Below are 17,797 nucleotides of genomic sequence, written 5' to 3' on the forward strand. Positions count from 1 at the left end.
CCATCCGTCTGTTCAACACTGTATATGAATTCATGTAATGTTAGAGGAGCTTTCTTCTCCCATGGCTCTTCTAATGCAACTTCATAAAGTAATACCTGAAGTAGTAATAATATGTAATATTTCTTTCAAGACTGTATAAACCCAGAGTATATGATGGGCTGAGGTCATATGTGGCAAAATGTATTTTAAAAAATGCTCTTTCTGGTTTCAGGTCCTCTCTGACGTGCCCTCATTGCCTTAAGCAGAGCAACACCTTCGACCCGTTTTTATGTATCTCGCTACCAATCCCACTACGACAAACCAGGTGATGTACAGCACACACGACAAATGGTGTTCACAGAATTTTAAAATATTAGTAATGCTTTATTAGACTGTTTTTATTTTAGATTTTTGTCTGAGAATATACAGTTTGTGTTGTGTCTATTGTACCATGGTCTGGGTTATTGTGTCAGTGCTGGACGTATGATATTGTCGTCTGATATCAGTTATACAGATACCATTTTAAAAAGATTCGCATTAGTGAATAAGTAGAAAAGATATCAGTCCTACTGTAAAAGCACACATTTCTAAAAGAAATCTAACAAATCTCACAAACATATATATTCCAGCAGCTAGACACTGGGGTCACGTTAGAGTGATAAATGTGTACCATCAAAAGTCCCTGACCAAACACTTTTTGTGTTGTTTCCATTTTTACCTGCTCCAGAAGCTGCATGTCAGCAAGGTCCTGCTGTAAGACAGTATGACTTTGACATATGAAGAGACAGACAGAGAGCGCAGGAAAGAGAGGATGTTTTTTTCTATTTTAACAATAGAGATGAAAATAGTGAGCCAGAAAATGTCCATATTTAGTTAGAGAGGAGACTTTGTGACTCTGGTATACTTTTCAAGCCCTTATTGATCCCAATTAAAAAGCTTACAGACCAATGGTACACTCAATTTCAGCTGTTTTGCATAATTAGATCTTTTCTGAGGACCTTGGGCCTGTCCAGGAGCTTATCATTGCTGTTGATAAGTCCTCTCAGTGTGCAGGGTCTTTCAGTTCAGTTGAATGTGGGTCTGGGTAACCAGACCATTGCTGATATTGTCCCATTTTATCCCCTTTCTCTCACTAGCCATGTGTCCAGTCATGTAATAAACAGAAAGAAAATAACAAACAAAAAATATCAGTTGAATTTCAGTCGCTTCCAATTTCACAATTTGCTTACAGTCAGTGCTCAATAAATCCTATCTTCAAACACACAGACGCCGCTCCTCTACAGTCGCTCTGTATGGCTTTCACCACACCGGCTCCAAATTCACATTTACAGCCTGAGTTTTCTGACAGTGTGTGGTCTGTCCCTGCAGTTGCCTGGGCCCAACACAGAAGGAAATTCATTCAGGTTCAGCGTGGAGTCACTGCTGGCCCCACACTGACCCAGTACATACACACATACACGAACACACACAGAGGCCTCGTTGCATCGTCCTGCTGCAGCAGTATCCCAGCAGAATGTCTGATAAGTCTGGAAGCCCCAGAGACACAGCAGGGTCTGGCTGGCAGCGTGGCACTGAGGTCTGGGTGCTGCAGATAGTGCCACTATATGGGAGAGAGAGAAAGCAGGGATGTTTGCAGCTGACTAACCTTGCACAGACAGTCTCAGCACCATTCATGTCAAAGATTGTTATTTGTAAGTCCTAAAATTTTGCCAAGATACTTGTTAGTTACTGGTCAGTGGTCATTAATGCAAATTAGGTCAGTAGGCCTCACTGAGCCTTTACTGTGGTCTTCTTCATGAGGACTCTTGGTACCAAAGTACAATAGTGCCTGCAGACTGAATACATCTTATACATTGCTTTAATCCTTTTTTTGAATGTGTGAGTGTAAGTTTACATTAGATATTTTTATGGAACATGTATATCTAACATTGGTTTGTCTGTATCGTCACATATAGTACAAAATGTCAGAATTATGGTGCAGTATTCTCATACTGTGTTAAAGCTCCACCAGACTTCTCAACATACTATGCATGTCAAAAGATCATAATGTTGATTTTGTAGGTGTTTTAGAAGACAAAACACACTGGTCTTTGTTCAAAACATTGGGAATTTATTTGACATTTTACTTTAGGATGTAACGCAGGTAAAACCATGGGTGTATTAAATGTTTAATGTTGGTCGAATGTAGCAAGTACCAACTTATTCGTCAGACTCTTTAGTTAACAAAGCCAGATCTCCGACGCCAGAGTTTTCAACCAGCATCTGAGCACACTGTACTGGCAGACTTTACAGATCAGCCTACATTACTATGCAACAGTGAGAATGAGCGCCACACTCTTTACTCTGAGGGACTAAGCAAGTTCAAAGTCTTCACTAGTTCAGACTGATGCTCATGGAATAGACTAGAACAAATGGATTCCTGTAAAGCAGGAAAACATTGCAGCAACAATAACAAGCACGGGAGAATGGCTGGCAGAGATGTGAAGTTTGCATAATTTGTAGTAACTGATCTAAAATATTTAGAAACACTGATATGGTCGATATATCTCTAAACATTTTGAGCATGATCCTCACTCTGGCATCTATTGGAGCCTCATGTGTGAACATCCAAAAGGTTGCTGTTTAATTGAGACTATCGTGCTAAACCAGCACAGGGCTTGGAGGCTGCAAAAACCCTGCCTTTTAGGATGACATCTCTATTTCCTGTTCCTGTGTCATCCCACACCTCTCATCCCGTTTCATTTCACATCTCTGAGACTCATCTTGGAGCATCTTACGACGTAAACAAAACAGCTGCTAAGATTCTCTGCCGCCTGCACTGTCAGCCTCCCCACTGCTAACACATTATTTACCTGAATAATGCATGATGGAAAAACAGGAAGTGGAGGTGTCAGCGATTACACCATCTTCATCCCAAATGAGAAGGAGTGACCTTATTCTCTCTCCTTGCACTGTCTTTTCCTTTATGCTCCCTGTTTTTTACTTTGTCCCCTGTGCACTGTCCTTTTATGTTCTTTCATCTTTTCATCACACTCCCTCGTTAGTTACAGATCCTGTCCTGTGTTTATTTTATCTTCTTACTTTCGCTCCACCATTCGCATCTATGCCTCTCCAACAGGATGCATTCAGATTGCTGTAAATCAGACATGTCCCAGCACACAGCTGCTTCCTGCGGGGCCATCACCATTGAGCTGGTTTTTGCTTGGCATGTCCAGTCACGCATAAACCTGCATACACACAAGAAATGAAACACTATCGGGCATCATCTGAAAAAGTTAGATAAATCAAATTACTATTAAATCAGACACAGACAAATCAGATGATTTATGCTCACGAAATTATATTTTGTATATGAATATTGTCCAAGGAAAGGTTTTGCCCAAACCTAATAGACACTGAACAGCTCTACAGTGCATTTCAGTCTCAGTTTTATTGAATGGTTTGTTTTGCTGTCTAGCAGCTGAAATACATCACTACTGAGCTAAGCTCAATGCATCTCTAACAAACTGACAACATGATTTTCATAGCTCCCACCATCCAAGAATGTTGCACAATTGCATTAATCTCTCTGTTTTTTTGGGTTGAGTTGTTTTTTGGTTGAGATGTTTCTGCAGTGTTAAGTGCATGACACGTGTGTGTGTTTCTTACATGAACAAACACTAACACTAACCGTCCCGTCCCTCTGTTTCTCCCACAGGCCGATGTGTGTAACGCTGGTGTTCAGAACAAAGGGTCAGAGGTATCTGCGGGTGGGGCTGGCTGTACCTCTCTTTGGATCCATGTCCTGCCTGAGAGCCATGGTGGCAGAGGAGGGCAAAATCACTCCAGACCAGGTATACAAAGACACACAGAGTACCAGAGTTACCTCCTACAGTTTGTTTGGCTGCTCGACAAATGATAGTGACAACCAGAGCCACTTTAAACTGTTTAAGACTAAAACAATCCATTCGCCCAAACTCCTACATGCTAATTTAATTATATAAATTGCTTATACTTATTCTAAACAAAGAGAGACCACAGTGTGTTGTTTATCTGAAAACACTATACTAATACTACATTAGTGTGACGGTGAACAAAATTAAAATGCCATGTATTTATACTGTTTTATTTAGAAGGAGTAGCAGTCTTGTATGAATTATAATCTTTAAACTAAAGTTGAGTTTATATGTGTACTAAGGTGTGTGTTTGTGTGTTTGTGGTGCGGGGTATTAGAGTCCTGCAAAAAAATAAAGCATGCTAGTGAGTGTCATTGAACTGTGAATTATATGTTTTCTCATGGACTGGGCAAAAGGAAGGAAAATACAAAAAATAAATAAATCTAAGAATTTTCTGTAAGAGTTCTGTATATGTATATTAATAAACCTGGATGCACGTGCACAGTTAGCTGCATTACTCACCAAGAGGAGAAAATAAAGAGATTGATTTCTGTTCTGGTGAAGAAGGAGCTTCGCCTTTCGGCTCAGCTCTCGATTTACCGGTCAGTCTACATTCCTACTCTCACCTACCTATGGTCATGAGCTTTGGGTCTCGACCGAAAGGACAAGATCGCGGATACAAGCGGCTGAAATGAGCTTCCTTTGCAGGATGGCCGGGCGCTCCCTTAGAGATAGGGTGAGGAGCTCGGTCACCCGGGAGGAGCTCAGAGTAGAGCCGCTGCTCCTCCTCCTCATCAAGAGGAGTCAGCTGAGGTGGCTCGGGCATCTGTTCAGGATGCCTCCTGGGCGCCTCCCTGGGGAGGTGTTCTGGGTATGTCCCACCGGTAGGAGGACCCGGGGAAGACCAAGGACACTTGATCTCAATTTTTTTAAATTTTGGTGGACAGCAGCCAAAGTCTGAATTGTCCAATAAAACTCTTTTATGATTCATGAGTGCAATGTTCCACTATATCTATTGTTAGATGTAAAATCTACCTGTCAGAACCAATTTTGTATCACAACTCTAAAAAGGTGTCTTCTGAAATACTATGTGTGGCAAACACAAAGTGGAAACTGGTGGGAAACAGGTTCCCAAAAACAGACTGTAGAGAGACAAATAGATGAAACCTGGATAATGCACTCTGTCTTTATGCCATCTTTTTGGCTCTCTCTGCTAACCAGTGTATTTTTTAGTGGAGAAAATATTTAGCATTGTTGTGCAGTTCAAATTTCTTAATGAATTATTAGCATAAGGTTTATTTACACATTTCTAGTTTCCTGAGGAGAAAATTCATTTCACTTCATAGTGTGAGGTTTTCTTGATGAGCTGTTGCATATCCTACACCTGTGGTCCACCCACACTGGTGTTTTCTCTAACTTGGGTCATTGAACCTTTTCAGGCCCCTGTGTGGGCGTACACTCTGTGCTTAATTACCTGCTCACACCCTCTACTGTTAGTTTGGTGTGTTTGATATGGTATGAAAGCTTTCACTTTGATCACTCTTATTGATTCTGTTTCTGCTTATCGCTTCTTACCAAAACTCTGTAGTGGAGGTACTGTAGGTGGAGTTAGTGCACAAAACATAAATACAAATGGCAAATCTAAGAAGCATGACAGTAATTTTCACTTTGTTACTTGTAGTTTACTTTACTTTACACTAGTAAAGCAGACTCAGTTTCTCTGACCTTCCTTTTAGCTTCCCCTCAAAGTTTGGAGACAATAGTGTGAGTCTCAAAATCACCTTCAGTCTCTCTTATGAGTTCACTTGATGCTTTTTAGCTGAGGTCAGATCTTCCATGTTGTCCAGTTTCTTTGAGGTATATTTGATCTGACTATGATAAGAGCACATGAGTGTGTGTGTTAGTGTGTATGTTAAGTGCCTCCTGACAAATATACAAATAATGGACAAAGTTGTATCAAGATATCATTGTTACATACCACAGTTTAAATCATCAGTTTTCCATGTGTTCAGTTAAACTCAGTGTCAGTAGTAAAGTAACACAATTTAAAAGTGCTGTCGCTACAGTTACCTGCATCTTAATAAGATTTGTGCACAAATTTGGCATGTTAAATTAATTTACCAAGACATCTGGATGCCAGTAAGAACTGGTTACTACCTGTGGCCATAGTATATGGGACATGAAACAAAACAAAATACACACAATCTTGTCTGCTGCTTAAATAACTACTTGCACAGAAAAAATATTGCAGCAGTCTTTTGAATTACTAGGATCTCCTCACTCTCTGTTTCATTGTCAGGGCTCTTAAGATTTTGACTGAAACAGGAAATTAGGAAATACACATTTTTAAAAAATGAAATATTCAGACATTTAAAACAGAAACTTTTCAATGATATAATTCCCTTTGCAGATGTTCATTTTTTTTCTTGACATCTTGTAGTTGCTGAGCTCTGGTCTCTGATTCTGTTCTTGTTCTTTGCAAGATCTTTTATATGATTTATTTCTGTATTTAAAGCAGCAGTATAAGATTTGCTTTGATTTTCTCTGAGCTGATAACAAATGTGTTTAGGTTTATTTCCTCTGCAAATTAGCTTTCATGCCATACATCTATCGTTTGTTTATTTCTGAGTCAGATATCTTAGTTATTGTGGCCCAGACGGTCAATGCTGGTATTTTTTTTTTTATTCTTTCATTTTCATTTCAGTTGAATTCTTTAAACAGAAATAGGAAAAAGAGAAACCAATCAGCTGTACAAGGAAACTTCAGGCACAAAAGTTCACCACGTGTGTCACCCTCTTTCCAGGTCATTCTATCCGAGTTGTACTCTGTGGGTTTCCAGCGTTCCTTCTCAGATGACGACGACCTAATGGCTATTGCTGATAGTGACGTCGTCTACGCCTTCCAAGCTCCACCCCTTTATAGTCGTGGAGGTTCTGCGCCACACTCAGGTATCCATGGCAGCAAGATGTACATTATTACTGACACTGATACTGACTTCCCACACCAATTTCGCCGCTTTGCTTATTCCTCATTTCCACTTTTGCCATAGTCTGTCATCCTCTTGTCTTCAAGACAAACAAGGTTATTAGCTGATTCCCATTTACTCTCTTATCTACAAGACATTTTCCTTAAAGAGCATGTCACCATCTGTAGTGTTTGGATTCTTTCAGTTTGTTTCTTTATGCATGATAGCTCCCAAACAAATTCAATTAAATGCCGCATCTGAAAACCAGACTGGTGCATTGCATCATCTGAAATAAAAAAGTTTTACTTGAGTAACGTCTCACCTGGATGAGCTCCTACAAATAATTAATTTATCAGAAACTGTAAGATGACTAGTGATTTTCTCACAACCTATTAAATGTAAATATTCCCTTCAGCTCTTTCTTTATTTTTCCTCCATGAACTAAACATCAACTCAAGAGCTCTTTCTCTTTCCACATATAGTGATGTGAAAAAGTGTTGGCCTCCTTCCTGATTTCTTATTTTTTTGCATGTTTGTCACACTTTAATGTTTCAGATCATCAAACAAATTTAAATATTAGTCAAAGATAACACAAGTAAACACATCATGCAGTTTTTAAATGAAGGTTTTTATTATTAAGGGAAAACAAAATCCAAAACTACATGGTCCTGTGTGAAAAAGTGTTTGCCAAAAATGGTCTGCATGGCAGAGTTCCAAGACGAAAACCGCTGCTGAGCAACAACATAGAGGCTCATCTCAGTTTTGCCAGAAAACATCTTGATGATCCCCAAGACTTTTGGGAAAAGTAACACTGCATTTCAGAAAAAGAACATCATACCAGCAGTAAAATGTGGTGGTGGTAGTGTGATGGTCTGGGGCTGTTTTGCTGCTTCAGGACCTGGAAGACTTGCCGTGATAAATGGAACCATGAATTCTACTGTCTACCAAAAAATCCTGAAGGAGAATGTCCAGTCATCTGTTCGTGACCTCAAGCTGAAGCAAACTTGGGTTCTGCAGCAGGACAATGATCCAAAACACACCAGCAAGTCCACCTCTGAATGGCTGAAGACAAACAAAATGAAGACTTTGGAGTGGCCTAGTCAAAGCCCTGACCTGAATCCGATTGAGATGCTGTAGCATGACTTTAAAAAGGTGGTTCATGCTCAAAAACCCTCCAATGTGGATGAATTACACCAATTCTGCAAAGATGTGTGGGCCAAAATTCCTCCACAGTGCTGTAACAGACTCATTGTAATTAATCACAAACGCTTGATTGCAGTTGTTGCTGCTAAGGGTGGCCCAACCAGTTATTAGGTTTAGGGGGCAAACACTTTTTAACACAGGGCCATGTAGTTTTGGATTTTGTTTTCCCTTAATAATAAAAACCTTCATTTAAAAACTGCATGATGTGTTTACTTGTGTTATCTTTGACTAATATTTAAATTTGTTTGATGATCTGAAACATTAAAGTGTAACAAACATGCAAAAAAATAAGAAATCATGAAGGGGGAACACTTTTTCACACCACTGAACATCAGAGTCAGCCTGATGCATCAACATTGCCCTTTAAAATCCTTTTTGTCCGTGCAGATTGTGCAATTGATGTGAGAGTGACAACAAGTGCAATGACACACAAACATTCAGATATTTTCTAAAGCAGACTAGTTGACTGAATATTCTCTAGAGCTCTTCACTCTGTAAATGACATGGCCATTCAGTATGTTTAGTTTCATAACACATCGCCTTAGTTACAAACTGACGATGTAGTGATTTGGTTGTGGAAAGTTGCAAAGGTTTTCCAAAAAAAGGATATTAGTTGCATTGTGGAAAGTGTAGGATCCAGTGTTTTTGGTGCTTTATGAACTCATCCAAATGTAAAATTCATGCATCCTGACATTATTTAAGTACAGTACTAAATTGGTGGAGTAGCCCTTTAATATAAATGTGCATCTTCTTGAGCATTCTTCGCACAGCAGGGTATTACATTACACACACTGTACAGGCCTTATCATTTTCTTATCATAGTTATATCAAAACATCAGTTTAACCACCAAGAAAATGTTAGCTATCATTTATCAGGTTTTTTATTTTTTATTTATTTATTTTTTTTGCCTAGACTCTGTATGTAAACTGTCATGTCTAATTAATAGTGGGATTTATGAGGAAATGTATCAAGCTGGTTACAGGTTAATGAAGTATGGGCAAGCATCGTACTCCTGCTGTAGATGGAGAACAGTCAAGCTGTGAAGTTAAACATTTAGGCAGTTGCAAAGTCATTGTTTTTTATTACTAAACAGCATGTGTGAATGCTTTTTTTTTTTTTCATGATTGCGTTAGTTTCCACTGGCTCCGGCTGTCCAGCAGTGATTCCACCGTCCTGAGGAGGGAAACAGGGTCATAGATGTCTCTTATTGCTCAAGTTCTATCTTGTCAATTTCCCTTAGAGACCTGTTTTTGAAAAACCTCATTCACCTGAGTCGTAATGCCACTGAGTACAAGGTCATTAATAGGTGTGTCTTCTCTGTGGGTTGCCTAAGCTGTGGTTAGCCCTTTCCTACTGCTGAGTGAAGCCTTTACAGTGGCTTTTGTTACTCCTGAAGAAGACTGACATCAATAATTCACTTCTGTGCTCAAAGTGCTCATGAAAAATTAAGACTCTTCACTTTCTCAACAGGTGACATTTCTATTGTCACCTCACACAGTGACTACAGTGTCACAGCACTAAGACAGGAAGCAGACATGAAGTCAAATCAAATTTTACTAATTTGATTTGACTTCATGTCTGCTTCTAATTTATTTAGACAATTTATTTTGAAACAATATGTTTTTATTCACATTAAGGTTAATGTAAACTGACATAATGCATAAACAGATATACATTTAAACATATGCACTGTTTACAGTAAGTCAAATAGGTAATGAATCTGTTCACTGTACACTGGAGAGTCTCATAAATATATGGCCATGCAACACACACACACACACACACACACTCATGATAAATCACGGTAAAGTGCTCACTGCCAAATGCGACTTCCATTCTTGTGAGCAATTTGATGAACATGATGAATGGTCCCTACCTTGGATTATTTCATAAGATCACAGCAGGCCAGATTACACGGTGTCATAACTTCATTCAATGGAATTTATGTCATGTTTTATAAAGGGTAGCACATGGATTTACAGACTCATAACTGCAGAGATCTCACTGTGGCAATGTGGGGATAAAACATGATTAATGGCAGTGTTTTCTGCATAATTTCTTTTCAGTAAAGAGGACGCTCATTTGTAACAGCATTTAGACTATATAACACATTAAGTACATTTACATCAAGTGTAATTATAGTGTTTTTATGGTCTGAAGCATTTTCATTTTGATTTTTAACAGATTTGACTTTTCAGTAGACAAAGACTGTTTTGGTAATTTGTCGTCAATCTGGATGAAAATAGAGGTTGTAACAACATTGTTATTGGTGGTTTATCAATACTCCAGTGTCTGAAAATATCTCCACCTCCTCCAAGAGGCGTCCGTTTGTTTGACATATTTGTGTAATTGTCTCTTATAAGTATTATTAACCCAGACCCAATAACCTGCTGATCATAACACAGATTGGTGATGATAAATGGACATAAATATTACAGCTATATAGAGGATGTTTAATCTGTGATTTGCAGACATGAGGAATGAAACAAAATGATCAAATTATGATAGTCAAATTATGTTCATAAAATTGGATTTGTGTGACAGCTAGAATTGTCACAATTAGTAAATATGATTTCTAAGATTATTAACCATTGAAGTAAAAACAAACCCGTTGACACAACAACCTATTACACGTCTAATTTTATTACCTGTTTTTTAAATTTAATCTTTTTATACTTTTTTTAACTTACTTTTTTAACTTACTTTTTTTCACCATGCAAACAGGCAGTAAGGGGCTAGCCATAAAAATAAAATGAGAACATAATAAAAATAACTAAATGTGCATATAGTATGTTTATGTGGTCAGCTAAAATGATACAAAAATAATTCAAATTATTTCAGACGTGGTAATATCTATTGTCTCTTCTATACAAGCTTCAACACAGCCAGATACTGATGCTCACATTCACATAGATATAAAACATAAGGTGGAAAACGTATAATACATTGGGAAGTAAATCAGAGAATTCAGCCTTAATAATGTATTCTCAGAGAGGTTAGCTCAGCATGTGGTAACAAATTATAGTTTTCTCAGCCTGAAAGTAGCAGGCCGTCACGTAATGATGTCCAGTCCTTAGCTCACTGTCAAGGTGCCACAGTATCGTAGTTTGTGGGTTTTTAAAACAGTGGAACTGAGTTTCATGGCATAAATGGACTCAGAATGCACTTCCTGTACTACACAGCAGAAACTGTACATGCAGTAGCAAGTACAAGGAGTCATTTTTTTGCAAAGACATGGAGTTTGTCATTGCACCCACTCTGCTGCTTTGTTTTTCCTTATGTGATCCTGAAATTAGATTTTTTCCCAGATGTTATTGCTGCTGTATTTTGGTGAAGACCAAGAAGAGGCTGCTGAAATGTTAGAAATATGTATTCTCCCTGAGCCTGAGTGCTTTTCAGATTTAGGGGATTAATGTAAGGCCATGTTCAGAATGAGAATAGCTGTAATAGCAATAGCACATTAAAATGCAAGCTATTTTTTCATTCCAGCAAGAACACTCTGCAAGAAACTGTTTTCAGGCTGATCATTTTCAGAGATGTAAAGTCCTGTCCCATCATCAAACTCAAGAACCTTTGTCTCAAACTGACTTTCCTGGATTGTGTTTCATTTTTATCACGAGTACCTGTAACATCAGACTGTTTTCAGTCTGAGCTTACTGTATGAAGGGAATCCTCTCTCGTCATACCCTGCAGTGTGTTTTGGTGTGTGGGAACTATGACTTTATCATAAGCATTCTGGGGAATATCGATTTAGCAACACTCCCAGGTACAATAATGAGATTTTTGCATTTACAAGATCATAATGGCAGCTGGAGGTCTCATGATGGAAAACAATGAAAAATCAATTAGGTCCAAAGCGCCACAATAGAGTCCTAATTCGCCCTCAACAGTCCAGGCAATTTGCACCTAAATAGAGTGATAGAGTCATATAATGCTACACAAATAAAAAGACTTCCTGCTGAAGAGAAACCCATGGGAACATACTAACTTTCTCTGATGTTCACTTGGTGCTCTTGAAATTAAAAAGTAAGGGTTAGCTTGGGATACGTGTGTGGAGAGGTCAGTCAAGAGCTGAGCTGTGGATTGTGGAAGTTGTTTGCACAGGGAAATACCAATTTGCCAAAGAAGAGAGTGCAAGAGTCTGTGTCATTCACACTATTAACACTGTTGCATGTTTCAGAAAATGAGAGGATTTACTGAGAAACGTGGTCGAAAAAGAGATCTCAGTAGGGACAACAGGCACTGACTCACACTAAAAGGATCTGTAGTCTGAGATAAAGTAGATGCAGTAATTGAAGTCCATCTTTAGCTCTCACAGTACAGCTGCACAAACACTGCTCCTCAGCAGGTTGTTGAGTGTTCAAGCCCTGACACACTGAACGACAGGTTAAGCCGGTGTCGTCATTCCAATCAATCCACTGAGGGCTGTGTTTTTCTGGGCAGGCGTGTTGTTCAGTCAGTGGAGGTATTCCTTCTGTGTAAGTGCACACACATATATTCTCATTTATGTGATCAGAAGGCTTCATGCTGAGATGACAGTAGCACACATGCAAAGTACATATCCCGTGCAGCTCCATTAAGACAGTTACAGGCTACCTCAAGCAAACTTGGCAGAGAAAAGCAGAAATATTCCAGGAATATTCACAGGGGAACTCTTGCCCCTCCAGTAAAATTCATCATTTAAAATAACCTGAAGAGATTGAAAACAGAAAGAAATTTGGTGTGTCTACAGTCGGTGCTCTGATCACCGCGACTGCCTCTGGAACGTGTTCTCAAATCATCTGGGAAATAACAGCAACACTCAGCTCAGCTGTCTTATTTAGAACAAGACAAATGATGCATAAAAGTCTGTCTGAATGCCAACATGAAAACTTCCTCTGCCCACAAGCCTGATAAAACTAAACCTCTGCTGTATCTGGCAATACATTTCTGTTTAAGTGTTAGTCAGCTGGGCTGGACGGTCCTCTGTCTTTACGGTTGTGTTGGCATCAGACTTCTCTTCTGGTCCCTGTAATTTTGTCCTTGCTGTGATCTGATCCTGTGATCATATGGCACTGCTTTGAGGTTTCTGAGCAGCTCATATATGCAGTGCTGTGCTGATGATATTCAAATAGGGCTGTCGCTCAGCCAGTATTTGAGACATGATGTAACTAAGTGTAAAATACCTTGGGGAGTTACAAACTGCAAATTTGTTAGTCATATGTGTTGTTGTCCCTTAATGTGAAGCAGCAGTGGAGGCACTGTGGCTGCTGTTCACACAACAATGCGCCCACATACTATATATCAAAGAGATGTGACAAAAATAGAAAGAGCAGGATTGGTAAAAAGAGCGAGAAAAGAAGAAAGACAGCAACATCAGGTGTATTCAGCTTCTCCCTCGCCACCTCCCTAATCTGTCATTTAGCTGTTGGCAGAAAGCTCAGGTGCTTTCGCTTTCATCAGGGGCATTTGTGGTCAGATGACAGTTTGCTGCTGGGACCTCTGATTTGTCCAGAGCCAGCACCACAATCTCCAGGGTATTTTTTGTCGGGTGTTTGGATTGCACTGACGGGTCACAAATTTGGTATTGAACCACTTGGGAGGAGTGGCATTTCTAGTCACTATGTGCCCAAAAATTCTCTTTGAATCCTTTTTATCTTTTTTGGGGGGTTCTGCAGCTCATGCTATTTTTACACATCAGTAATGAACAAACTGTTTTGGTAAATAAAACATCAATGTTTAAAGATCTTAGCCACCAGTGCAATAGAGAAGTGTGATTCAGATAAAGCTTTATAGAAAGATAGATGCCTGCAGAGTAGTGGGACCATCAAAAACACAGTTGGGACACACACCAGGATATTAACATTGCAGGATGTTTTAATTCAATTCAGTTCAATGAAGTTTTATTTGTGTAGCGCCAAATCACAATACAAATCATCTCAAGGCACTTTACAAAAACTAAAACTAAAAACCCAACAAATCCCTTATGAGCAGCACTTGGCGACAGTGGAGAGGAAAAACTCCCTTTAACGGAAGAAAAAAACCTCCAGCAGAACCAGGCTCAGTTTGGGCGGCCATCTGCCTCGACCGGTTGGGGTGAGTGGATAGAGCAGAGAGAAAAGAACAGCAACAATAAACAACAAATAGACACTGCAGGTTGGTGGGACCAGTAACTGCACATCAGCGATATACAGCTCCAGGACCAGGGACACCTGCACAAGGTACAGAGAGAACAGAGAGAGAGGGAGAGAGCACAAACTAGGGGAGAGAGAGAGCACAAGGTTAGTGACATTCAATGGTGGAATATACATGTGAGGGGGGAGGAGAGGAAGAGAGGGGAGGGGAAGGGAGGGGAGGGGTAGGGGAGCTCAGTCCACCGATGGTCCTCGGGCAGTCTAGGCCTATAGCAGCATAACTAAGGGATGGTTCAGGGTTGCCTGAAGCCAGCCCTAACTATACGCTTTGTCAAAGAGGAAGGTTTTAAGTCTAGCCTTAAAAGTACAGAGAGTGTCTGCCTCCTGAACCCAGACTGGGAGCTGGTTCCACAGGAGAGGAGCTTGATAACTAAAGGCCCTGCCTCCCATTCTGCTTCTGGAAACTCTGGGAAACACAAGTAGACCTGCACTCTGAGAGCGAAGTGGTCTATTGGGATAATATGGTACTATGAGGTCTTTAAGGTATGAAGGAGCTTGATTATGAAGGGATTTGTATGTGAGAAGAAGGATTTTAAATTCTGTTCTATATTTTTGAGGGAGCCAATGAAGAGAAGCCAATATAGGAGAAATATGATCTCTCTTGCTAGTTCCTGTCAGGACTCTGGCTGCAGCATTCTGGATTAATTGGAGGCTTTTTATGGAGATATTGGGACATCCAGATAGTAATGAGTTACAGTAATCTAGCCTTGAGGTAACAAATGCATGGACTAGTTTTTCTGCATCATTTTGAGACAGGATGTTCCTAATTTTGGAAATGTTGCGCAGGTGAAAGAATGCAGTTCTAGAGATTTGTTTTATGTGTGAGTTAGAGGACATGTCCTGGTCAAAAATAACTCCAAGGTTTTTCACAGTAGTGCTGGAGGCCAGGGCTATGCCATCTAAAGTAGCTATAATTTTAGAAAAGTTATTTCTGAGGTTTTTAGGCCCAAATACAATGGCTTCTGTTTTTTTCTGAAAATATTTATAAATATTTTTAGACTGAGTCTCTGTGTCCCGGTCCCCACCCTGGATTGTCAGGCTTTAGGTCGGCTAATAAACTCGGCCAAATTTCTAGAGATGAGAGCTGCACCATTCAAAGTGGGATGGATGCCGTCTCTCGCTACCAGACGGGGTTTTCCCCAGAAAGTGGCCCAATTGTCTATGAAGCCCACATCGTTTGCTGGACACCACCTAGACAGCCAGCGACGGAACGACGACATGCGGCTAAACATGTCATCGCTGGTCAGATTGGGGAGGGGTCCAGAGAAAACTACGGAGTCCGACATTAATTTAGCAAAGTTACACACCGACTCAACATTAATTTTAGTGACCTCCGATTGGCGTAATCGGGTGTCATTGCTGCCGACGTGAATAACAATTTTCCCATATTTCCGATTAGCCTTAGCCAGCAGCTTCAGATTTGACTCGATGTCGCTCTGGCCCCAGGAAACATTTGACTATGGTCGCTGGTGTCTCTAGTTTCACGTTCCTGACTATGGAATCGCCAATTATCAGAGTCGGTTTCTCAGCGGGTGTGTCGCTGAGCGGGGAAAATCTATTAGAAACGTGAACAGGCAGGTGATGAGCCGTGGGCTTCTGCTTAGGAGTACGTTTCCGTCGGACCGTCGCCCAGGCTAATTCTCCGGGCTGCTCCGGAGCTGTCCTTGGACCGCTAACAGACCCTGAGCTCGGTGGCTCCACACCAGCTAACGGGGCTAGGCTAGCTGGCTTTTGTTCGAAGGTGAGGAGCCGCGCTTCCAAATCAGTGATCCTCGCCTCCAAGGCTAACAGAACCTTACACTTATTACAGGTATCATTATCGCTAAAGGAGGCAGAGGAATAACTAAACATGTGGCACACCGAGCAGGAGAGAGAGAGAGAGGGAGAGGCCATGTTAGCTAAGCTAACTAGCTAGCTAAGCTAACCGGTAGGCTAACGAGCGCTAAGTCAGGAAATAGCAATAAATACCGGTCAAAATAGAAAGGTACTTGACTAGTACCGGAATGTAGCAGTTAATGAATTGTTTAGCGAGTTTAGTTAGTTTTTAGGTGTGTTAAACTATAGCTAGTCTGTTGCTAGTCTGTAGACGAACTATACAACACACACACGACACGCTTGCAATAGGAAGTGACTCACTTACCCGGAAACAGTTCCTCTGTCAAATCAGTCAATAGGGACCAAGCCAGCCTGTTTTAACGCTGTCATCTTAGAGGTTTTTTTTTCTTCAATAGCTCCAAGTCAAACTGAAGAACTATGAGCTAGTAGAGAATAAAGTCATCAGTCAGTATGGAAGCAATCTTTGATTTGCAAAAGTCCTCAAGATAAAAATTTTGTAGCCTGAAATGCGTTTAGATGTAAGAATCGCTTGTAAAAATGAAGTTAACAACGTACTGTGTCCTCCCAGGCACTAAAATCCTATCCCACAGATATGAAATCTTCTTTTGTGGCAATTATTGTTCTTTTTTATTTAATTTCCTGACTGCTTCTATGAAGCTGAGAGCTGATTCATCCCAAAGCAGTGAGATAGTGGAGAGGGGAGGGGAAAAGGTAGAAAAACAGATCGTGGGAATGATAAATAGCGTACCATGGAGAGAGGGGTGTATAAGATAATAGAGAGAAGAAATAGGGGAGGAGGAGAGAGGTGAGTGAGTGCCAGAGGAGGTGTTGTGTTTTCTTCAGGGCTGAACTGTTTAATTAACGTTGCTATACTCACCACCTCCAGTCTCAGGCAATTTCTGTTTTTTTTCTAGCTTCTCATCCTTTCTGTACCTCTCGTTCTCCCTCTGTTTGTATTCACTTCAGCTCCACTGTTTATCTTTTAATTGAAAATAGCAGATTACCACTAAAATCCCACAGCAACCATGACACTGTCACAATAACAACAAATGGTTCAATATCATGCAAACTGAACATTAATCCCACTACATTTAGGAGAGGATGTGGAGTAAAATGTGCAGCTTATCTTACTCCTAAAGCACTCCAAAGTGACGTACACTAATCTTTCTACAGTTTTTATTCACTTTCAGTGAGAAAGAAATTTAGGGGGCACTGCTGTTTCCTTTTTGTCCTGGGAGACCTCCTCACTTTCAATCTCCCTTTTTCTATTCACTCACGTCCCCTTTCTCTTTCACACGACCTTGTCTTTTTTCCACCCTGCTAACACCTCCCTGTCTGTGGCTCTGCTCAGTCCAGCTCAGGGAGGGATGGAAGAGGAGGTGAGAATGAAGAGTCTGGCAGGAGGTTCTCCCAGCACACCTGGGACACGTGGGCGAGATCACTGTAATGCACGACGTTTTACTCACTGAAATACTGTTACAGTGGCTTGGGCTAACTTGTTTTAATACTGAAAATACCTGCAACCTGAACATTCTGATCAGTTTTAGTCTAATATAGTTGATGTTTTTGCAGAAAGTTGACGGACTACCCATTTCACTTCCCATCCCATGTCCTGTCATTAGTGAGATTGATGACCAAGGCCTATGGTCAAACAGGCAAGTAACAGATTGAAGGCAAAAAGAGTTGAGCACAGTGTTGAGACATGGAAGGTACACACAACAATTTGCAAACTCACAGAAGATAAAGGAGGCGTATATATGCAGGG

General features: G+C 40.3%; 1 protein-coding gene across 1 annotated transcript in view; it reads left to right on the forward strand.

Annotated features, from left to right (window-relative positions):
- The window catches only part of usp43a (ubiquitin specific peptidase 43a), a 112,191-nt gene that overhangs the window by 47,282 nt on the left and 47,112 nt on the right, over positions 1–17,797 (forward strand). Inside the window, exons 4-6 of the mRNA XM_026303761.2 lie at positions 212–304; positions 3,677–3,812; positions 6,658–6,802. Of these exons, the coding sequence (XP_026159546.1) occupies positions 212–304; positions 3,677–3,812; positions 6,658–6,802 (374 nt within the window). The remainder of the gene's footprint in view (positions 1–211; positions 305–3,676; positions 3,813–6,657; positions 6,803–17,797) is intronic.

The sequence above is a fragment of the Mastacembelus armatus genome, chromosome 1 (genome assembly GCF_900324485.2).
Source record: "Mastacembelus armatus chromosome 1, fMasArm1.2, whole genome shotgun sequence".
In the NCBI taxonomy this organism is placed as follows: Eukaryota; Metazoa; Chordata; class Actinopteri; order Synbranchiformes; family Mastacembelidae; genus Mastacembelus; species Mastacembelus armatus.